The sequence below is a fragment of the Oryctolagus cuniculus genome, chromosome 8 (assembly GCF_964237555.1).
Source record: "Oryctolagus cuniculus chromosome 8, mOryCun1.1, whole genome shotgun sequence".
Lineage (NCBI taxonomy): Eukaryota > Metazoa > Chordata > Mammalia > Lagomorpha > Leporidae > Oryctolagus > Oryctolagus cuniculus.
Genome location: NC_091439.1, coordinates 99,631,394 through 99,656,782, shown reverse-complemented (window position 1 = coordinate 99,656,782; position 25,389 = coordinate 99,631,394). Strand labels below are relative to the sequence as shown.

At 39.2% G+C, this 25,389-nt stretch overlaps 1 protein-coding gene across 13 annotated transcripts in view; it reads right to left on the bottom strand.

The window, feature by feature from the left end:
- EPHA5 (EPH receptor A5) overlaps positions 1-25,389 on the bottom strand; it is a 368,448-nt gene that overhangs the window by 283,170 nt on the left and 59,889 nt on the right. For all 13 annotated transcript variants that reach the window (XM_008267805.4, XM_008267806.4, XM_017347528.3 and 10 more), the window contains exon 3: positions 7,552-8,215. In XM_008267805.4, the coding sequence (XP_008266027.3) occupies positions 7,552-8,215 (664 nt within the window). The remainder of the gene's footprint in view (positions 1-7,551; positions 8,216-25,389) is intronic.

Sequence of the window (25,389 nt, the reverse complement as noted above, 5' to 3'; positions counted from 1 at the left end):
AGAACACGTCTTCACCGTGATAAAACATCCTAGAGACCTTCCAAAAGTAAAATTTACAGAGATGTTTTTACAATTATTGTAAAGATAAAGTAGAGCATGTATCTGCTACATCTGAGAAGATAGAAAGATGCATAGATAGATGTTCAGAATTTTCACTAGCATATTTTCTTTTTAGTAAGAATGCAAACTAAGGTCCAAAGTTTGACCAGGAGGGATTACAGAACGTTTGGTTCTTTTCCTTTCTTTCACTGCCAAATCACCCTCTTTTTCTACCCACATGCAGAAGGTTGACTAGTGCACTATCAATCAATCAATGAAAAAAATTTTTTTTAAAAAAAAGCTTTTATACTTTGGATGGGTGTAATAATTTTCAGACACCACTCACAAATGGATTGTTTCAAGTTGGAGAAGCACTTTTCATTCTACATATTTATTCAGAATGCTCTTTTTTGTAAGATTTACTTTTATTTATTTGAAAGGCAGAGTTAGAGAGGGAGGAAGAGACAGAAAGAAAGATCTTCCATCAGCAGGTTCACTCCTCAAAAGGCCACAAAGGCTGGGCTGTGCCAGGCCCAAGCTAGGAGCTTCTTTCTGTTCTCCAACATGGGTATAGAGGCCCAAGCACTTGGGCCATATTCCACTGCTTCCCCAGGCACATCAGTGAAGAGCTGGATCAGAAATGGAGCAGCTGGGACTCAAACCAGTGCCTACACGGTAGGGATGCCCGTGTCACAGGCAGTGGCTCAACCTGCTATATCACATGCCAACTCCAATCGTTTAAGATCAAAACAACTTTTTAGGTGGTAAAATCAGAAATTAAAAGGTCTTTAATTTGTTATATTTTAATATACAAATAGATTGAAAGAATGCAGCATAATACAATTCTAGAAAGAAAAGACGCACAAATCAATGTACTAAAGTAGACCTGCTCTGGAAGCGCCTGTTTGCCATGCCGTTTTCCACACCCTTTACATGCTGGCTTGGCCATGTCCATGTAAAACATCAACCACACTTGAAAAACTAAAAACCTTTCCTACCGCCCCATCTAAAATAGCTCACTCCACCCACAAGTACTCACACCACTGTCAGAATTTCCCCCAAACTGTAACTGGAGACGGGAAATCCTACGCGTGTCTACACATATCTGCATTGCCAGGATACAGAAACTGTACTGTAGCATACAGTGCTCAGCACAATAACAACTTAAAGAATGAGTGGTAGTTTCTGGGCAGGTAGCAATACTTTCAGCCTTGAATTCCTGGCACAATCTTTATAAAGCAGGGTCTATGATACTTACACAATAGGTTCACTCAGCAAATGCGAATGTGGGCTTATCCTTTGGTAAGCAATATGGCTAAACAATATACTACCTAGATAGAAAAACCCACTTAACTGTCTAATGAGTGGCTACCTTGCATTTTATAATAGAAGACCTATATTCCTGTAAGCACATTCTATCTTTAATGACACAGACAGGAAATAACTCATCTTAACTGAGTTATATACAGTGTACTTAGCCTTGTGCTCAGCAGTTTTCATGTATTAGCTCAAAAGACTGCCATGAAGTGGTTAAAGAGGAGAAAAGGAAGGAGCAGATGGATTGAAGAACATGCACAGGGCCACCGTGCTGATACATGGCAGAGGCAGGACTAGGATCCAGGCATTCCGACTCAGAAGCTGCGTGCTAACACTAGTGCCGGTCACACGCAACATGCATCCCACCGCATTCTAGTTCGGATTCCCACAGTGCCAAACGTACACCTCCTTCACTCTGTGAAATTCAGAGGAAGAAACACCAAATTCCACGTCTGCAGAGGTAACCAGTCCATGAGGCTATCTATGAACAAATTTAGTTTTAGTGGCTCATTCGTTCATTTGGAAAGAGCGGGAATATTTGGAATAGTGGTTCCCAACTGGAAACGATTTTCCCCCAGTGTGATTTTGGCAATATCTGAAGATATTTTTGACTGTCAAAATGAGGCACAGGGTGTTCTGTTGCATCTAGTGGGTAGAGCCCAAGGAAGCTGCTAACCATCCTATAATGAGCAAAACACTATCCCTGCTGCTCCCGCCACCACCACCACCAGGAAAAAAGCATCTGGCCCAAATTATTAATAGCGCCAGTGCTGAGCAAGCATGATCTGGAAAACACAAACTGGGACAGGCATTGTGGTTCAGCAGGCTAAGCTGCCGCTTGGGCTGCAGACATCCTGTATCAGAGCCATTTCCAGTTTCAGCTACTCTGCTCTGCCCTCCCCCAAGCTCCCTGCTAATGCACTTGGGAAGGCAGCACAGGATGGCCCAAGTACCAGGCTCCTGTCACCAACAAGGGAGACCTGGACAGAGTTCAGCTGAGCCCAGTCCTGGCTGTTGTGGGCATTTGAGGAGTGAGCCAGCAAATGGAAAATGTCTACCTTTCTCTCTCTCTCACTCGCTCTCTCTCTCTCTCTCTCGCTCTCTCGCTCTCTCGCTCTCTCTCTCTCCTCCCTCCTTCCCTCCTCCCTCCCTCCCTCCCCTTTCCCTGTCACCCTGCCTTTCAAATTCATAAATAATTTTTTAAAAGTAACAAAACCAAATATGGACATAGTCTAATAGAACTAATCTGAAAGGATGCCACAGAGCAATTTATTTGTTATTAAAAAAAAAAAAAAGACCATGTGAGACAGCTGTAAATCTGCTGAAATAGCTACTTAATTGCCTGGGTGTCTCCTCTCAGCTGCAGGACAGGGACACACACATACATACATACACACCACTGACATTCTGTACTGTCATAATTTCTTCAAATTTTGAAATTAAAATCAGCTTCCCTTTACTGCATAAAACATCCCAAGTTGAACCAAAAGTTCAACTGCTTTGCTGTTTTTTGGTATTGTGCCTAATTAAAAATAACTAGGCTGTCCAATGCATAGTTACACGAACACCTAAGCCAGTATAGTCTCAGCCAATTTCGTCTCATCATAAATACACACCAGAAGTATGAATGACCGACATACTGCTCCCTGCTGTATCTGTACTGTTTCTGAACCAAGGATCTTTCTTGAGTCGGGTATTTTCACTACATTTTCCTAACTGTGCAATCACCTCCAAGCTGGACAATTAATAAGTGCCTTTACTCCACAGCCCCTGGCGTGGATCCCCCCTCACTCTGCATTCTAGTTTGTACTCCATACCCTCATCATTCTCACTGGTTTTGGCAGTGTCCCACTATCTAAATCTCTTCCCTCCATTTGACATAAGTGAAGCTATAATTATCTAAGGCTAATTTCAAATTACAACTTCATTCCACTTGAAACTCATGAAGATTAGTGGTCTTGCCTTGCATCTGAGTAAAGCAGCAACATAATCACAAGAGAACTCAGCAGGCAACATTTGATTCATGTGATCTCAATTACTTCTGTCAAACACATTCAGTTCAATAAAAAAGCAGAAACTCCCAAAATGGGTTTTTGCTAACCATTTTATACTCAAAAAATAGTCTGCTTGTGTCTCGTAAGGGAAGAAAAATAGCATGAATTTCATTAGAAATAATAATAAATAACAAGTAGGGAAACATACTTAGATAAATAGGTTTGGGATATTATTTGTTTCTAAATGTAAAGAACATTTCAAAGAAATAAATGGGTGTACTTAAGCAGTTCATTATTGGAAATTCAGTCATATGAGTAAGACTAACAAAAATAAATGTGCACTATACTAAGTTACTACAACAGAAACGAATACTTTGTTATCTCAGCAAAATCATTATTAGAGGTAAGGAATTCTACTTTTCTTCAAGGAAGTCATATGAAGACAACAGATCATGAACTGTTCAACCTGACTCCCTCAGTCATGGCTCCGTGATTTTCTGGAGTCAGGTCATGTGTTCAGGAGCCAGCCAGCATTCTGAACACCAGAGATGTAGCCTCTAAAAGACATTCGGTCCCCTCCATCAGGCTCCACACATATAACAGGTCATGGGCATGACAGTGCTGGGACATCTTCCAGCACAGCTGCAGTAAATATCACTATACTATGATAATCATTACAACAGATACATTCAAACTTCAGCATAATATATTGTTAATTAAATCCTAACAGTTTGGTTATCAAAGAAATTGAGTAATCAAATGTCATGCTATAAATATATTTTGATATATACAAAATTCACTAAGATGGCCTCTATCATAGTTAATATAGGAAGTGTCAATCACATGTGAGTTAATACCCTGGACTTCAGAATTTGGTCCGATCGGCATAGGATTAAGGAAGGTTCAATTTAAAAGACATGTTTGTCAATTTTCAGAAGGACCAAGGAGAATTACATGGACAATACACATGTGTAAAGGCAGTATTTTAAAACACAGCGTTCTTTTATGATTTTGCATGTGCCCTCTCCTCTCTTCGGAATTCACTTCCTTCCCCTAGCCATTTGGTTTCTTTCTTATTCCTGAAGTTAACAAACATCACCTTTGCCATCAATGGGCAGGCAGTACAACCAGGGTGGGAAGAGTCATTAATGAAGTAGTAGATCAACAAACATTTGCAAAAGCATTAAATCTAAAGAATTCTATGACTGAAAGAATAAGTGAATAAATACCAGTTAGGCTGGACCTTGTCTTGAACACAGAGACAGCTTTCTGTGAATAGGGGATACTGGAGCACAGACGAGGAGGATCCACACACACTGACCAAACATAAATGAAGGAGAGGAAAATTCCAGAAGGAGAAAATAGAGTCACAAAAGAACAAACAGTAAAAGTGAGCAAACTGCCTTTGAGAAGCTGAAAAGAGCTAGTATGGGTAGTGCACAGGGTAGGGGCAGTAGCATAGTTTAAGAAGAGTCTGCAGAGGTGACAAGGGCAAAACCATGTAGGGACTTAAGACGATTATAAAAATGCTGGCTTAAAGAAAACCACTGATGTGTATAATAACGTGAATCCATATAGGGCAGAGGGCATATGTGGCAAGAAAGGAAATGAGTGTTTACAATAAGAGTTGCATTCCTCTGGCTCAAATATCAGAACGACTGGTCATTTATTATATTTGAAAAAAAACAGGATTCTAACAAGGCAGGCTCTTAAACTGATGGAGAAAGCAAACAGAAGTGGATGATTTAAAGAGCTGGGTGGTACTTTCCATAATCACTTTATAAGGGATTGAAACTGAATGCGTAGGAAGCAGATGTCAGGGACGATTCTGAGATTTCTGGCCTATCAGACAGAAAGCATAGTTCAAAAACATCAGCGATCCACATTTAAACGTCTGAGGATGCTGTGTTAATGTCATAGAGTGAGTCAGAGCCATAGTGGCATTTTACCTTATACACCTGCCCCCCCCACACATTTTCATAGACATATTGTATAACCATAAAGACCGCAAGAGTACTTGTGATGTTTTCAATCTCCAAAGCAAATACTCAACAGGTACTTGTTCATTCAATGAGTTATTCAATCAATATGTTGTTATTTACAGAACATTGTTCCTTCTGCAATGGCACACATCATGTGTGTGCTGTAAAACACCATGAGTCAACACTCAGACTCATAGACTCCACTGTGTACTCACGGACTCCATTGTATACCACACTCTCAGCCCAGTGAGGTCTATAGACTGCCTCACACCCACAGCTAAGATTCCTATCCCCAGGGTTGGACAAATGCGGGAATTCAGTCATTTAGTAACGTGGTCCGCACTGCTCACTCTGCAGTTCATCTCGCTGTCACACAATTCAGCCCCTCCTCCTCAGTTACTGAAGTGTAAGGAGAGGAAGAAGATGTACGTTAACGCTTGCACTGAGAAATATGACAGCCAGAACACTGTCTCCACAGCGTAGTTCTTCAGTACCAGCAGAATGTTCTAATCATATTCAGCAATCAAAATTGGTCCCCCAGAACCTCAGAGCCCCTTCTGTACCCCGTCAACCTGAATGAAGGCAAAAGTCACTGTGGTCTGAACCAAAGCATCCACATACTCCCTAAAGTGATGTGCACCAATAATCAAATACAGCATGTTGATCTATAATACTAACAAATGTGTAATTCCTAATTCATATTTACATTATTTTAGACCGAAATGTGTTCACAGCACTGTGCTTAATTTCTGCTGCTTCTGATCCTATATTTAACATTTCACCTGAACTTAAACCAACAATTCTGCTGCGAAACAAAAGTTAATTGCTCTTTAGAATTTTCCTTTATGCCCAATTATGAATCAACCATGATTCATTTTGCCAACATACAAGTATTTCAGAAACATAATTTTAATTTCACAAAATCAGATGTGTGTGTTTATAAATCAAGTGCAGAGAGTTGTGAATTACTTAGAAAACTGACCACAGAATTAACTGTAAATGGTAATACATAGGACATGGAATCGGAGCTGATGCTGAAAAAGGAAATTTAACTACAGTGCAATGTGTTTCTGGAAAGAATTGATCAACCAAAGTCATTAGGATGTACAGGCAATTTTTCTAGTTTCATTTTCCTGGCTCTACAATCCATCTACAGTCAAGCCTGAGTAAAGGAGCAAGTCTGAGCCACATAGTAAAAGTGGACTTCAGATAAAGGCAGCATCTAAAGCTACAGGAGGGGATCAGGGGACTGGTCAGCATCTGGACTGTCCCCAGGTGATACCCTTGAAAGTCCGTTAGCTACTCAGAATGCACCATCACGGTGAAACTGGGTTTGGGCTCACAAGACTGAATTTTTTTTAAAGGGAAGAAACATCTATTTTCTTCTCCATAAGCTGTCTTCCCTTAACATCAAGTATTATTATCCTGTTCCAGAAAACCACAGATAAAGATCCAAGTTTAAAAGACAACTCACCATGCTGTGGGCAAAACGAGGGCACCTTCAGATGAACAGGGAAGCATGCATGATCAAGTTTCAATTTAAAAGAAAAATTAAAACAGAAAAAAGTGTCCAAGAGCAAACTGCTTTGAAATGGCCTTTAATATTGCCAAGTAGTTCTTTTTGTGGGGCCTGGCTTATTATGCATCTAAAATTGATCTGTAAATTTTAAAAAGAAAGCATGTAACAGCAACCGCATGTAAACAATACAGTAAACTAAGCGCTGTCAGCTTACAAATGTTTTGCTCTGAAGTTCATATGGCTGAACTCACTTCTGAAGTTTTTAAAAGGCAGTAAAAAGTAGGCCAAAACAAACCTCATCTAAGATCTTACATTGGAATTTCATATAGCAAGTGAAGGGTAGAAAACAGCTTCATGGAGAGAAATCACGCAGCAGCAGCAAATAATCATGCAATGAAAGGTATTAATCTCCTGGCTTGGGTTGTTCAAAACTAAAACTTCTGAAAGCAAAATGAATATGAAATATTACACCAAAAGTCAGAAACTCTCTGGATATTAATTATGTATAGCAAATAGAATACTGGACTAAATCATCATTACCAAAAGTTTTAAAATTCTGAGAAGAGAAAAATCAAATGAGAAGAGAAATAATCTAAAGACATGAGGAAAGTAAAAGGCCATTTGCTCAGGATCATGGGCGGAAACACATAAACATGCTGCAAGCGAGGCAGGTGGCCCCTGCGCCACAGGCGCAACTCACCTTGGCAGGTGCCATTTTTCTCCTCATATCCTGCCTTGCACATGCATTTCCCGATGGGCACCAGCCACTCCCCCTCCGCGCTGCAGTGCATTTTGGGAGGCTCATCTGTCACAGAATGGTTGACACAGGAGCCTGACACTTCCAGCAACTGTGAAGAATCTGCTCCAGTGATGGTGTCGGGGAAGACAGCCAAGTGTCGCACCACGGAAGGGCATTTCTTATAGTACACACGCACAGAAACCAGAGCGATGCAGGCGCCAACGTCTTGGAAAGCAAGATAGAAGCCCTTTCTGGTCAGAGGCCCCACATCTCTGACCTCTGTATTCAGCTTCATGACACGGTCACCGAGGTCCAGTTCCGTAAAGCTCTCGTCAGCAGCAATGGTATCGATTTTGATGTACTGGTTTTCCTTGATGCTTCTCCCGTTTTCATCATCAGACTCAAAGTAGTACATGTTGAAAGTTTCTTTGCAGGTTCCCAGTCCTCCGGGAAGGCTGTTGCAGTCCCGCAAGGTGAACTTGAGCTCTATGAAGATTCTGGAAGCACCTTCATTGGAGATCCAACTGGTCAAAAGCCAGTTGTTCTGATTCTGTTCCATAACTTTGCATACTTGGTATGTGTGGATAGGGGCATAGTTTTCATCCACTTCACCAATCTCTTCCCACTGTACAATATAAATGAGAAAGATTTAAAAATTCAAATAAATAGAAAATAACCAGGAAAGATAGCAAAAAAAAAAAAAAAAGTCAAGGAAAACTAATTCAGATACAGAAATGCCTCTGGTCTTGACATACACACAAATTCCGACAAATTTCATGGACAATGGAATTAAATGATAAGTTTATTTTGGAGTTAAAAAAAAAGTTTTGAAGTCCATGTATACTTTTCTGTAATACACACTTTCTTTGAACTGCTTGAAGTATAGTATTGAGAAAATGAGGTCAATATAATGTGCTCGGAAAAGAGATTCATCAACATTTTTATTTTCTCTTTTAAGTTAAGAACTTATTATTCATTGCATCCACATAAACCAAAGATTAACATATATGAATGATAGGCCCCAGGGGGAAAAATGTGCATTTCAGAGTAAAAAAGAAAATTGAATGTGGATGAAGTTCATCAGAAAGGCAAAGCAAGTATATATTGGGAAGAAAGACAAGCATATAAACAAATAGTGAAGACAATGTTTAACTGAAAAACAAAAATAACAAAGCACAATTTACAAAAGAGAGCAGTAAAAGTGGCAAAGAGGCAGAAAATTTTAATGTGATAAAACAGTCATTTATTCAATTCTGTCACATTATAAATGACACATCAATGTAACAAAGGCTGAAAGAAAATCCATTAATTTAAAATTAATAATAGTCTTTATTTCATTGAACCCATCTACTTAGGAGTCTTTCACAAACTGGATAAATATTTACTCATAGATTTGTTCATAGATATAGACAGACATAGAGATAAAACTATAGAGTGATAATATGGATGGCCTTATATTTCTAATATTAACTCACTTCCTGCTATACCCTGGAAATGCACTAATTGTTTCTTAACAATATATTATTTTATGCACAATGAACTGAAGATTTCTAAATATATAGAGTACATGGAAAAAAGTCAACTATGGTTTCTGTAGCTTCCAAAATGTCATTTAGTCAAAGAAGAGATATAAAGCTCTTTCTTTATAAGTAAAATGCTCCAGTTCTGAGAACTTTAATGTACTATAATGACCTTCTCAACAGTACAGAACCCAAATTTTTAATCTTCATAAAGATGTCATTATAATTTAAGAAATGTCTTAAGCCTTAACAGAAATTATGTGTACAAAACTACATATAATTTTTGTTTAAATCTTTAATGTTCCTTTAACATAGAGCAATGAAATCGCACTTTCAATAAATGTAGAATAAGTGATTTCAGACATAAAGTATTACAGATAATAAGCTTCACACAAAGTCCTATCTTTACATATGAAACATAATAGTGTTAATTCTTGATTCTGTTCAATTGGCAAAGATTTGAGTAATGGAAAATCAAGGGATGGATGCAAATAAATATTGTACCTTAGACAACCACTCTCAAAATTCTGGTTTCCATTTGACGTATAAGTAAAAGGCGATAATGAGGTTTAACTACTGAGCTTATAAAATTCACAACAGAGAGCCATCACGATTTCATCTTGCCTAACAACTTACAGGTATTGTATTATGGAAAGCATTAACTCCTTCATTTAATCTCATTTTGACCTCTCTGAAAATGTACATAAACTCCACCTAGCCACTGATTTTGTAAATCAGCTTCCTATTTTATCACTGTATTATACTACTTACATTTTCCCCAAGTGAATTAAGTACTAATCTATTATAAATGGCTCTTGACTTTCATAATTAATACTTCACACAAAAGAACACCTCAGCTAACCAAATGAAACAGTTACAATCATGAATTTAGTACAACAAAATTAATTAAAACTATATTCTTTCAATTAGTAAAAGCAACAGAAGCATAAAAAAAACTCTTCTTCAACAAAAAGGAATCAAAGTCTTCATTATTGCTGTTCTAAATATTTTTTGTGATAGTTCTCCAGAAAAAGACCCAAAAGGATTTTAAATCAAGGGCTTTAAATCTCTTATAGAACACACATTTCTGCATCATATAGTCTAGGAGAGTCTTGATAGCAAGTAAAAGCAAGTAGAATAACAGCACCTTGCAAGATTATAAGCTGAGCAACTCAGAGTCCTTGTCTGTACAAAGTCCAGGGTACCACAGATATTATTAAAAATGCAAGCCAAGCAGCACTTGAAAAGAGAGCTTACTGGTTCAGGTGATAATTTCAGAGTGTGTGCATAAGCATCTTCCTTCTCTCAACAGTCTCAAGAGAGAAATCTGATTTTATTTGAATTCAAAATCTATCATAAGATTTTGTTTTTCTTTCTAAGTATCCACAATACAAAGGCTGAAATTTATATTTTTAATAAACAGAAAACCTTAATTATGGCAATAAGCCATTCAGAGAATTAAATGGGTATTTTGTGCATCTGACACCTGCTCTCATTTAGACAAATATATTAAAAATGAACAAAAAGTTTCCATTATTTTAGGTTCACGTTCTGAAATAAAACTCAGAACTCTTACAAAATTCATTCTTCTTACAATATTCAATTTTATTTTATCTTCTTTAATACAAAAAGTACATTTCAGTGTCCTCAGTAAACATCAGGTATGGGAAAAAAAAAACACACAGGGGATGAAGAGAAAAACAACACACACTAAAAATGTGGCAGGCATATTCTTAGACATTTCTATGTCACATCAAGGAGATGACAGTAATTCAATGAAGGCCACAGACAGCACACAATATTTTCTGTTCAGTTTTTGTTGGATTTCCTCTGATTTCATGATTTAATAACAGTATTTGCTGATCCTTCGGTTGCTACAAGTGATGAGCCTGAGTATTTTGGGAAGCGCGGGTCACCAAAAGCAACATGCTCTGCTCTGCAGGCCTGGCCGCTCCCCAGAGCTCATCCTCTGGGCCCTTGCTGTTCTCTGTTTCCACTTTATTTCCCGTGCCTCTGCCTTCTGATGAAAGAACTGGTTTCACAGTCCTTGTCAGCTGGTTGGGTACTGAGGCTTACTCCTCTTCCCTCTAGGCACTGAAGACTCCACACCAGCTGCATTCTCAACTCATACTGGCCAGGCACCCCATGTCAGCCACGTTCAAAGAAGTCGCAAAAAGGACTCAGGTTTAACATCCATATGTGTGCCACAGAGCTACGCCAGCCATACAGTTTCTCCCTGCTTGCCTCTCATCGCCTATCGGGCTTCCTACCTCAAGCACCTGCTATCTCCCACTACCCTGTTAGCACTGCTCGCGTTTTTAATCCCCAAATTATACATCATTTCTTTTTGCTTCAGAACTTGAAAATCCTGATTCAGAAGTTGAAAACTGAATCACATCCCCAAATCATCAACAGGTAGGTAGCATCATGAGAACGGAGTTGATTTGGACTTTCAAGTTATCAGAGGATGTCCAAGATCCAGTTCCATCTGCATCATTGTGATTTCCTCTTTCTTACTTCCACATCAGATTAGTCTTATGAAGGAAAGGTAAGGTGTTAAGCGACTTTGTAGCAGACATCGTAATACAAACACTTGACTGGTTTTATACAGAGGAAGGCTTATGAGGCTCAGGTCCCAGTTTTAGCCCTCGTTCTCACAATACCTGCAGGTATAAACCAAGATCTAACCTGGCACTGACCATGCAGTCTGGAGTAAGGAATGAAAGTCCCCCAAACTATTTATCTGATGTTCAATGTAAGACATCAGAAGTGTGTTTATAAGATCCAGTCTCACTGCTAATTTTGGAATTAAGAAACCAGAGACAAGATAATTGAACGGATTTGCCCAAACTCGCACAGGACATGCTGACCATCTGACTCGCCCCTTGGCCCACACGGTTCTGTCCTGGATGTGTGGATTTCTGTGTTGTTCCTTGATTCACTGCATTCATTGCTATCCCAACTTCCAAAACCTAAATTCACATTTTTCAGATTTCATGTAACTATACATAAACCATTCTTTCTATAGAGTAATGCTCACAAACTCACATAGGAGGGTAGCGTGACAGCTGTTTTATTTTCAGTTATTAGCTCAGAGCCTGGCACTGCAGGACACAGATTGGTGTACTCAATAGATTTTTTTTAAAGATTTTATTTATTTTATTTGAGAGGTAGAGTCACAGACAGTGAGAGAGAGAGACAGAGGGAACAGTGAGAGAGAGAGAGAGAGAGAGAGAGAGAGAGAGAGAGAAAGGTCTTCCCTCCGCGGGTTCACTACCCAAATGGCCGCAAAGGCCGGAACTCGCCGATCCGAAGCCAGGAGCTTCCTTCTTGTCTCCCATGCAGATGCAGGGCCCAAGCACCTGGGCCATCCGCCACTGCACTCCCGGGCCACAGCAGAGAGCCAGATTGAAAGAGGAGCAGCAGGGACTAGAACTGGCACCCACATGGGATGCCGGTGCCGCAAGCGAAGGATCAACCCAGTGCGCCACATTGCTGGTCCCTCAATAGATATTTGATACTGAAATAATTTACATCGGTGACACACATATACCACCTTAGTCCAGAGATATCATTATTTAAAAATAATTTAAATACAGTAAATTCATTACTTTATAATTAGAAAGTTCTCAGTACTGATTTAAAGATACTTTCTTATTCCAATTAACTTACAATTTTATGTTTAGTTTTACATAGCAATTTGTGAAACTATTTTTCACTGGCATTACATTTTGCCAATTATAACTTAGCTGAGGCATTTTATTCTTGAGCAAATGTTTTCAAAATATTCATTTTTATTTTATTTGCTTAGATTTCTTCAACATTTAAAGTCCATATACTAGCCCATCAGTTGGAGACACTATGCCTTATTTCCTACTCTGGTCAAACAACAGAAGGACAGTCTCAGCAATGCTTTTTGGCGCAGCAGTATAAAAATCTGTCAAGGAATCACTGGTTCCAGATCTGTCCCGATATCAGCAAAGCATGACTTTCTAAGAAATTCTTATCACCTAAAGCCTTCTTCGACCATCCTGCTAACTGCTTATGATTCCTTTATATCATGATATGTTATATGATGCCTTACAAAATGCTCCAAAACAAATAAATTCTAGATTTCCGGTTTCATTGGAGATATTTTAAGGTGTCATTTACTACATTTTTCAGTGTGTGCTATGCTTTGTTTACACGCTACATTTGGCGAACTTCACTGAAGATATCCCCATGTCAACATTACAAATTCACAATGTTTTCAAAACTGCAATAATGTCCCATGATCTCAGAAACCGCCTGCGAGCTGTCTGACCACGCACTGATTTGGAAGTGTGGTACCTTCTCATTTCAAACAATGAGAAATACATTCTAAATGCTACCTCAAAATTATATTTACTCAAAGTAAGAATTTCTGCAAGCTCTCTGATATGCAAAGATCAGATGACACAGAAAATTTTTAAAAAAATAAACAGAAACTACAAACACAGTAAAGGTAATCTGTTTTTTATTGGTGCCTTGTTAACTACACTTTCATATTTTAATATCATATTTTCAGTTTCATTATTTCAGTATTTTTTGTTTTGCCAAAATAACTAGAATGAGGCCAGATTTGGGCCTGGGACTCATTATGCTTACATAAGATCATTCTGTATTTCCTCTCTGTTAGAGGTACAATGCAGCTCATTTGTCTGTCTTCCCAAGCAGAAGTATGACATTGCTTAATGCAGTCAATCTAGGACATTTCCTCTGACACAAACTGGACTAGAAAATCCACAATGGGTCAGTGACTTAGGAACATGATTAATGGCAGAGTAGTTTTTGTTTTTGTTTTGTCTGTTTGCTACTGCTGTGCTTGATGTGTTATAACTAACTGGATGCCATTTCTCTTTAGGTAGACCTACTGTATTTCTAAGAGCAACGCACTTCAGGTAAAAATATCAGTCCCTCACCAGCCTGCCTTTCCATTGCAGCCCAATGGCTCCAACGGTGAAGAGTCAAATAAAAGAGCAAATGTCATCTCGAGTCATAATGCTCTGAAAGCCATTGTGTTATGATTCAAAAGTGATCCTGCGACGTGTGAACATCTCAAAGCTAATACAGTACAGAAGCAAAAAGGTAGCCATGTTTTAGAAAAATGTTCCTATTATACACCGTGTGAACAATACAATCATACAGAAGACAACCACGTCATTTTGCAGACAAGTGAACTGAAGCCCAGCACATCTGACACCAAAATCAGTGCCAAGGTAATGTCTACGATTAGAACTCTCTGATTAGAATTATGAGTTTCTCCTGCGTAAGGGTTAAAACTACAACACTTAAGTAAGGCCACATGATGTTACTTCCACCAACAGAAAACTTTTCACTGCCTAATGGACTAGGTATATGTTTTCAAAAGATAAATCACGGACCTTTGGTAGAACTGTAGCGCCCACCATTCTTTGTTCAGCGTCCTTTGTAACAAGATCACAGGCATTTATTGGGTAACAGCAGCATGTTGGTTTTATGCATAACCACAAGGAGAAAGGTTTAGAGCTATAGCTATAGTTCTTTAGTAAAATAAATATGATTAAATGTACCAATTTTCAGCAAAAGTCATCTGAATCAAAATCTTGTTACATTTGTTCAATAATGTTAGTAGAAAAAAGACTTGTGTCAAGTAGGAGTTTGACTTGTTTAAAACATCTTTAAAATTCATGAGTATGATGTAGCAATATTGCTAGAAATGACTCAATTAATTTTTGGTGCATAAAATAAAACTGAAGATGATTACTTTATTGTACATAGAACAGTACAACTATTTATAAACTCAATTTAATTCATGAGACAAATAAAATCACTTGAGAAAGACAGGGATTAAGACTCTCAAGTTTCTATGAATATTTTCACAGGGAAATTAACAGACAATTGAGCACCTACATACAAGAGTAAGTATGAATCTCAAAGAACAGACTTCTCCCACTGGAAAAATAAAGCATAGTTTGCTTTGCCTTCAATACTGGGCTTGATATTTCCATATGGATCCTTTATTTTTTTATTCTTTTTTAGAAATGCATGCAAGTTCAAAAGAAATAAACTTGAGGGTAAAGAATTCAAAAGTAGCATAACAGATCAAAAATGAATCATTAGGTATTTTCAATTTAGCCAAGAAAAATCTTAAATAGCATTATGAAGATAATCTAAACATGAAAAAAAGAAAACATATACACCAAGACTTTATATATTTATTGTTTTGCTATTCTACTTTTAGGAAGAGATATATCAAACAGTTTCACAATGAGGCAGGCATTGCGGTGCAGCAGCTGAAGCTGTTAACTTGGGATGCAGCATCCCATATGGAAGTGCTGGATTGGGTCCTGGCTGCTCCACTTTCGATCCAGCTTCCTTTTACTGTGCCTGGGAGGCAGCAGATGATGGCTTGAGTCCACCATCCACATGGGAGAACTGCAATGAGTTCTGGCCTCACCCAGACTCAGCTGTTTCGGGCATTTGAAGAGTGAATCAGCAGATGTAAAATAGCTTTCCTCCCTCCTTCCCTTCCATCCTTTCATTCTTTCATTCTCTCCCTCCCTCCCTCACTCCTCAGTCACTCTTTCAAATAAGTCCTTAAAAAGTAGTTCTGCATCCCATACAATAATTGAATGTGTCATGACTATTTTAAGACTTGAAATGTAGCATTTTTCCTTGAAAATTTTACTAGTGAAAAATGCAAATTTATTAATTCAATAATAATTTTTAAAGATAGAATGAGCTAAGTGGGTAGACATGTCTGAAATTAACAAATTAATAAACTGAATAAAATTTAACATGATCTCACCAAAAAGCATTACATACTATCTAATTTGTTGGCGATTTTGTGCCATGAGTAATTATTACAAAGCAGCTAAAAACAGGGTTATAAACCACTGAGGCACTCATTATGGCACCACTCTATCAGAGGACGTCACCGTGCTTAAGTTAAACTGGCCTACATTTTCTACCACTTTAAAACAACAGATGATATAGGACTTGATACCACGTGAAACTATTGTAAAATGAATAATCCTTGGTGTCCAATTAGAGAATTTTACAGAGCCAGTGATTTTATATCTTTCTAGAGTGACTGTAATCTCAATTATGTACTTGCTTAATTAAGCAAGAATACACATTCACCACAAAGCTTTTGAGATTTTACCAAGGAAACTCAAACACTTGTCTCATGTTTCAGGGTTTCACAGGAACACACAGACTCATAGCATGAATTCATTCTTAATAGTCATGATGAGAAGCTGGAGCTGTCTTCCCAATGTTATTTCAATGTCTATGTTTGCAGTAACATGTAAAATTTGAAAGTCACATTATTACACCTTTGAACATAAATTCTGTCCTATTATAAATGGCTATAAAGTCCACGAAAGCTTTCTTCTCAAAGCAGTAGGAATGTTTCAGTAAATGAGAAAAAAAAAAACTTTCACTTGAGATTCAATTTAATGAAAATAAAGTAGATTAACCTCTGGTGTGCTTAATGTTTCAGAGAAAATAAATATAATTATACTCTTGCTACTCTGGCAAGAAAAAAAGTTTTCAGTAAACCATTTGCAATTCTGCATTATATATGTAGCTTATAAAATACATCAGAAAATACAACACTGCGTGTGCTCTCTGTTCTTTATCCTGCCCTCATTTTTCAGTAGATAATACTCTGCTTGTGGTGTAAACCTTGACAACAGCCCCCATAAATCAATTCCATATCTCACATTAATCATGTTCTTGTAATCAGCGGCCATTCAACACAAATTTCCAGCTCACTTTTTGTTGGGAAACCATCACATTATGTTGCCAGAATAATGACTAAACTCCACCCCATCCACTTTTCACAGCCGAATCAATAAAATTCTGTAGAAAGGGAGGCCACGTTCAGTGAGTGTGCTTTAAAAAGATGTATTTATGTATTTGAAAGGCAGATATATGGAGAGGCAGAGGTGGAGAGAGAGGGAGGAGGTGAGGGGAAGGGGGGGGAGGGAGGGAGGCAGGGAGGGAGACAGAGATTGATTGATTGATGTCCATCCACTGGTTCACTCCCCAAATGCCCACAACATCCAGGGCTGGCTCAGGCTGAAGCCAGGGGCCTGGAACTCCATCCAGGTCTCCCACACAGATGGCAGGGACCCAAAGACTTGGGCCATCTCTGATGATTTCCCAGGCCCATTAGCAGGAGCCAGATTGGAAATGAAGCAGCCAGGACTCAAACTGATGCTCGTCAAGGATGTCAGTGTTGCAAACAGTGGCTTAACCCACCACACCACAATGCTGGCCTCCAAAGATGCCTTTATATTTATTCTTCCTACTGTGGTCTTCTGCCTCGTTCCAAGCCTTTCTACATGGTCCCTTAATCATGGTGAAGCATTTTGCTTAGCCTAGTCACCACAGATGAAAATAAAATAAATTAATTTTGCCGTATAATTTTGATCTTAGTTTTAACAAGCATTGAACTGCCATTTTCTCTGCCCAGCAGAACAACCCATTTCACCAATAAAATCATATAATACAAAACATAAATAAGGCAAATGTAAATAACGGGTAAGTCTAGTTATGGCACCAAAATACATAATCTGGCGACAGTAATTATTAAATATTATTTGGTACTTCCACATCTACTTGTAAATGAGAAAAGATGACTCTCGCTGTGTTAAAGAAGATACTATAATCATGGCAGGTAAATGCTCCTGACCCCCATTTATTTCTCTGTTTGCTGTAAAACTCCAGTCCTTGGCACTGAAGTATCATAGAGTCCCTGGGAATCTAAGTGTCTAGACTATTTCTCCATTCCATTTTGACTGGGTACACTAAATTCAGGTTCATGTTTCATGCATTGAAGTGTGTGCTCAAAAGGACAAAACGAGAAGATGTGGAATCAAGTGTTATCAAAGTTATCAGGAACAAGGACTCTTTTGATACTTGTACTGGGAATCAATATTGGTAGCCAACTTTCGGGAACTGACAATACATGGTCAATTTGACAATGCTTTAAGTCCTGTATTTTCACTTGTGTCTGAGAATACACATGCCAAGATGATGCCTCAAACATTACAATGGCCAAATGGAAATATTTCACACAATCATTAATAGTAAGAATAATGTATTCTATTCATTTTCTAGATCAACATAGTAATCCAGTTGTAAGAAGATCTCAGATATACAATGAGAGGAAATGTAAAATTTAATAACCTATAAAACTGTTGAGAAATGCAACAATACTATGATTATGTTTTATTCCAGTCACACAATGTAATGCATGAAACTACAACATTTTCAGGAAAAAAATACAGTAAATCCATGAATACAGCTTCAGAGAATTCCAGGACAAAAGAAAATGCATCAGCGTATCTATAACAAAAGTTTTACAACCCAAAAGAAGAAGTTGAACACAAATGGCAGATAGAACAGTTGCATCAAAGTGAAAATGTTCCCAAACTGATGAGAAACATCAAAATGCCCACTGAACCCAATTAGTGAACATATAAAACTCCACGCCTAGTTTCACTACTGAGTATCAAAACATGAAAATATGTTTGGATGAAGCAATAGGAAAAGATCTCATGTCGGGAGCAGGGAACTTGATAATCAGCCAACTCCTTGGCAGATGCAGGCTAGAGGGGAGGAGAATGAGATCTGAACGTGTGGAGAATGAACACCTGCACCTCAATAGTTCTGTATCCAGCAAAACTAACTTTGAAAATAAAGGTCAAAACTCACAGGTAAAACATAAATAAACCAATTACAAAATAAGAACAAAAGGCATGAACGGACATATTACTGAAGAGAACATCTAGGTATTAAAAAAAATAGCCCATGGAAAGATATTATTAGCCATCAAAGAAATTCAAGGCAAAACCATAGTGAAATATCACTCTACATCTAACTGTAATGACTGGGGAGTGAACCAGCAGATGGAAGACCCTTCTCTCTTTCTCTCTGCCTCTCCTTCTCTCTTTGTAACTCTGAATTTCAAATAAATAAATAAATCTTTTAAAAAAAAGAAAAGAAAATCATTCCCCTATAATTAAAAACTATAATAAATAATATTAAAATATCCAAATTTTAAAGTGTAGAACAACTTAGTTGTCAGGAGTTAAGAATGAGGATTGAGGAGCAATAATGTTACCAGCATAGTCATAAAGAATGACTGAAAGACCTTGTGGTGTCGTTTCTGTTGCTGTCACACAGCTGGTGAATGTGCAATTCTACACAGTTGATGAATCTGCACAGGGTTTAATACACATACACACACAAAGAAACAGAGAGGAGGGAGTTGAGACATGCTGGGGTGAGGGTTAGGGAGAAGCTGTGACACAGTTAATACTCACATACACAAACACTGTAACTTAGAAACATTGCCTACAAAGCTCATATTTTAATTCACCGAACCATGATGCTTTGCAAAAGAAAAAAGAGGATGGGAACACAAACATTCCTAGGAAAGGCAATGAGTGGAATAAATGAAGTCTCTCCGGTATTCTTTCAAACACACAGCCATAAATTTCACTCCCAAAATGCTACTGTGTGTTTCATTTTTGCTTCTCTTTAACTTTTAATTAAAGCCTAAGTAGTTATTAAAGTAATATCACTCAAGGTATTTTCCATGCACTAGAATGTCAGTATTTCCTATACAAGAAAAACAACTTTTCTCAAAGGAGACTATAAAAGTCCTTTCCATGTCATCTCAAGATACTAAACTGAAAGCTTTGAGAACTCTGTGCACATCTGTAATGTAAATCTGTACAATATGCATGTACACATAATAAGGGAACACAACAAATTTTCCTATTTGATTTTAAACAATATTTCTCACACATCTGGCAGGTGATTCGTTTTCATGAGACACATGTGCAACCTGCTGACCATTCTCACATTTGGAGAAATTTCAAGTAAAGGCTTTCACTGACAAAGGCTTGGGATGTGGCCACTTGGAGGGAGACGCTATCATAATGGCTTAATTCTGACTTCTCCTCTTGCACACCAACTTACATCCCATTGTCAATTTACATATCTATATGTCCCAAGAGATTTATTTCCTTGTTTTTGTGGGAAAGAAACCAATTGTCAATCATCCATCTCCTACACAGTGTTAAGGATTATGCTTGGAGGGGCTGACCCTGTGGCACAGCAGGTTAACGCCCTGGCCTAGAGTGCCAGCATCCCATATGGGCGCCGGTTCAAGACTCGGCTGCTCCACTTCCAGTCCAGCTCTGTGCTATGGCCTGGGAAAGCCGTGGAAGATGGCCCAAGTCCTTGGGCCCCTGCACCCACGTGAGAGAGCCAGAGGAAGCTCCTGGCTCCTGGCTTTGGATTGACGCAGCTCCAACTGTTGCAGTGAATTAGGGAGTGAACCATCAGATGGAAGACCTCTCTCTCTCTGCCTCTCCTTTCTCTGTGTAACTCTGACTTTCAAATAACTAAATACATAAATAAGAATTATGCTTGGAGAAATGTGCAAATTCAATACATTGCTCATTGAAAGTATGCATGTAAGAATCAGACAAACAAAAGAATGAATGAATGAATGAATGACTCTTGATGCTCTGCTCAGGGATGTGCTATGACCTGCAGCAGGGGAGCAGGAAGAACTGAGTGGCACCTATTTCCCCTTCCTTTCCTAGAAGCAATTTAGTCAAAGAACACTTGGCCTATCAGCCCTGAAATGCTGCCAGCCTTCCACTCTGGCCACTGTTTTCTTCCTCACAATAATGACCCCCACCAGCAGAACAGCGAGGAAAGAAAGAGAAGGTTAAGCTCAGTGCTGTCACATGTGGTTAAGGACTGGCAGCTCCAGGAAAGGTTTTGTAGTGAAGAGAATTGAATCTCGTGGAAAAGGGTACAGCTTGAATCACTGTGAATCCCACTTATTTGTAGATCCCTGCTCTCAATTATCACTGGGAAGTGACAGTTGGCAAACCCATGGAGGACTCAGAAGCTTGTAAATTTTTAATAAATCATCAAAATAAAACACAAGCTCCTGAGATTCATATAAATAAAAGCAGGATTTACATTATGGGATGTTGAAGCTTTCTCTAACAAGATTTTATTTTCTGTCTTCTCATGCAAAATATTTAAATTATGGAATGCTATCTGAAATTCCTGTTATAAGGGAACAAGATATAATTAGGTGGGCTATATGTAAAGTCCAAACACTGGGACAAAAATTCTCTTCCTCTTACCACCAAAAAAGAAAAACATGAGCCCCAATGACTTGTTCACACATCTGTTCACTTGGCCCAAAACAAGAAGGAAAGTCAGAAGGCTAAACCTAAGAGTTACTTTGATAAGTGTGTGATAAGCTATCAGGTTTCATTCATTCTTTGATTGCATTCATAAAAAGTAAATCATATCAAAAGAAAATAACTAGAAGTTTATCACAAAATGCAGCAAAGCAAATTCTTATTAGAAAAAAATTAAAAGCAAAGGATAGAGTAGAAATCTTAATACTCATAATTCAACCCTCATTTTTTACTGGGAATCTCTGAGTACCTTTAAAAAAAACTATCTAAGAGAAAAAAGGCAAGAGAGAGAGACAGAGAAGAGGGAGGAAAAGAGACCAACAGTGTTCACATTCATTGCTTCATTCCCCAAATGCCTGCCTCCAACAGCAGGGGCTGAGCCAGGCCAAAGCCAGGGGCTAGTAACGCAGCCTAGGGCTTCTATTTGGTGGAAGGGAGGCAAACCATCTGAGTTTTCACCTCCTGCCCCTGGAATGTGCAAGAAGCTGGATCAGAAGCAGAGCTCAGACTTGAACCCAAGCTTTCTGAAATGAGGGTGGGCATTCCAAGCAGTGTCTTAACCATAAAGTTAAACGCTTGACCCTCAGTGTAAATTTAATTTATTAACATTCATAAGAATTTAGAGCTGTGTTTTGGAGCAGAGCTACCGGAAGCATCACTGGGGCATAAACACTTCCACAATAATCTTCCCCCAAGCAGGAGCTACATTACGACTTCCTACAATCCTACTGCAGAGAAAGCTCAATCCTGCAATGATTTTGTCACACAAACATGCTCCACATATACTAGTTTTGGTTTTTCTCATATTTGATGAGAAAGTTTATATCTAAGTTCCTTAGATGATTGCATTTATAATCTTAGTAAGTTTCCATCTGAGACACTTCATTCATAACCATTTAGCACTGATAAAGGAGCAACATCCATACTCGCCCTAATCACAGGACTGCATCATTAAAGGTCCATGAAAGAATAAGCTACTCCTAGGGCCGGTGCTGTGGCATCAGGGGTGAAGCCTCCACTTGCTGCGCTGGCAACCCACATGGGGGCCGGTTCAAGGGCTGCTCAACTTCTGATCCAGCTCCCTGCTAATGGCCTGGGAAACAGTGGAAGTGAAATTGAAGACTGACCCCCTAAAATTTTATACAAAAATGTGGCCCCTTAAGGTTCCCCAGAAGTGCCATCTGAGGTGCCGCATATGCTACCAGAAATTGGGGTGCCTTACGATTTCACCACAGGCTTATTAATAAATCCCCAATATTAATAAGCCCGAGAGGGTTCTTGCCTAATATTTAGATAAGAATTCTAAATACCGGCACAGATAAACAAGGCAGCATGGTACGTTTTAAGCTTTTATTTAGTGAGAAAGATGCAAAGGAGAGTGAGAGCTTTATCTAAGAGATGTAAATCTGGGTTCATACTGAGCACCAGAATTCAGCCATGTGGAGGAGCATCTAGGCCAGGAAGCCTAGGGCACGTGGCCCGAAGGCCCCACGCCCTGGAGGTGCAGGGCTACAGCAAGCCCCCTCCTGGCAAGAGGCCAGGGGAAAGAGAAGGGCCCGGGACACACCATGTTTCAGGCTTTTTTTTTTTTTTTTTTTTTTTGATAGGCAGAGTGGACAGTGAGAGAGAGAGAGACAGAGAGAAAGGTCTTCCTTTGCCGTTGGTTCACCCTCCAATGGCCGCCGCTGCAGCCGGCGCACCGCGCTGATCCGATGGCAGGAGCCAGGATCCAGGTGCTTTTTCCTGGTCTCCCATGGGGTGCAGGGCCCAAGCACCTGGGCCATCCTCCACTGCACTCCCTGGCCATAGCAGAGAGCTGGCCTGGAAGAGGGGCAACCGGGACAGAATCCGGTGCCCCGACCGGGACTAGAACCCGGTGTGCCGGCGCCGCAAGGTGGAGGATTAGCCTATTGAGCCACGGCGCCGGCTATGTTTCAGGCTTTTAACCCACTTCCAAAGGGGAGTGGTTGATTAAACTGATTAGCTGGTGGGCACCCAGGTGTGGCAGGTAGGGGCATGAGATCACACAGGAGTGTGGTGAAGTATCAGGTAGGGTGTGAGGTCACACAGGGGTGTGGCGAAGGCGTGGTCCTCCAGCTCACAAACCTAATCGATTTTAACCTGTATGCCTGCCTACTTCAGAAGATGGTCTAAGTGCTTGGAACCTTGCACTCATGTGGGAGACCTAGAAAAAGCTCCTCATTCCTGGCTTTGGATTGGCCCCGCACCAGCCATTGTGGCCATCTGGGAAGTAAACCAGCAGATGGAAGACCTGTCTCTCTGTCTCTCTCTCTGTAACTCTGCCTCTGAATAAATAAATAAATCTTAAGGGGAGGGCTGCGAGTGGGAGGGAAGTTATTGGGGCAGGGGGGAAGCCACTGTAATCCATAAGCTGTACTTTGGAAATTTATATTCATTAAAAAAAAGTTAAAAATAAATACATAAATAAGCAAGCTACTCCACCAGAAATCAACCCATGTCTGCATCTGTACACTTGCTGATAAGACATTACTGTATAAGCATCTACACTCATCTACATGTTAATGTTTTCTATATATATAGGGAGTATTTCTGTAACAGGTTATATTTGAGAAATTAAGATTTTGCAGATATTCTCAAACTAGTACTAAACATACACACACATCTATTTATTCATTTTTTAAAAGCTGAGTTAAAAGAAACATTAAAATAATAGCTTTGGTATTTAAAAATGAAATATAAAGTTTTATTCAATTTAAAATCAGTAACTATAAAGAATGCATACCTGCAAAAACTGAACACTGACATTAAATAATTGAACTTGATTCATGGCAGCACAGTTTTGAAATGTATCTCCAAGTGAAAAATGACTTATGACTGATATAATTTTTTCCTCTTTAAACCATCTTAACTCATCTTCTTCCTCTGTTAAAGCTGACAGAATTAAACATTCAGCAAGAGCTATACTGAGAGAGGTGCACTGAATTCCCATTCACTCTAATGGGGTCATGCTTATATGTATACATATCAAAGAAACATGAGTTTACCATTCCCCTATATAAAATCAACTCAGTTTCTCTTCTTTGTATTTCCTTCTAAATTATCTACTAAATATATCTCATTTTTTTTGTTTTCTTTTTTTTTTTTTTTTTTTTTTGACAGGCAGAGTGGACAGTGAGAGAGAGAGAGAGAAAGGTCTTCCTTTGCCGTTGGTTCACCCTCCAATGGTCGCCGTGGCCGGCGCTCTGCGGCCAGCGCACCACACTGATCCAAAGGCAGGAGCCAGGTACTTATCCTGGTCTCCCATGGGGTGCAGGGCCCAAGCACTTGGGCCATCCTCCGCTGCACTCCCTGGCCACAGCAGAGAGCTGGCCTGGCAGAGGGGCAATCAGGACAGAATCTGGCGCCCCAACCAGGACTAGAACCCTGTGTGCTGGCGCCGCAAGGCGGAGGATTAGCCTAGTAAGCCGCAGTGCCGGCCCATTTTTTTGTTTTCATAAACAACTGTCAACTTCCTAATTCTACTGATCCCTTAGCTTAATCTGTATGATCCAGAACAGACAGTTCCTAACACTGGTTTAATCATTAACTGTATCATAACCACCTCCGATGGTTGTTAAAATGTAGATTCTTTAGCATCTGAAGAAGATTATACCAGATCTACAAAATCCTCGAGCCCAGAAGTATGTATTTTAATAATATGATAATATTATGTAAAATCTCTTAAGAATGTAGTATGTGACTAGAACTTTGCTGAAAGTTTTACATGTTCTAACACAGGTTATCACTATCCCAGTCCAATGAGGAAGCTATGACTATCCAGTTGAGAAAACGCAGAATGCTAATACGTTGTGGAGCACTGATTCTGGCAGTAGTACTTCAGAAGCCTGGCTCTTGACTCTCACCAAGTACACTGTCTCTCTTGGGTAAATCAAATCTCCAGTGAAACTTGTAAGAGAACGTCTTAGTGACAGTAAGCCAGTGGATGTGGGAGATAGAGCGTGCTGAACCCCAGGTATCTACAGCAGGAAGGTTCCTCTAAGTCAACAAGA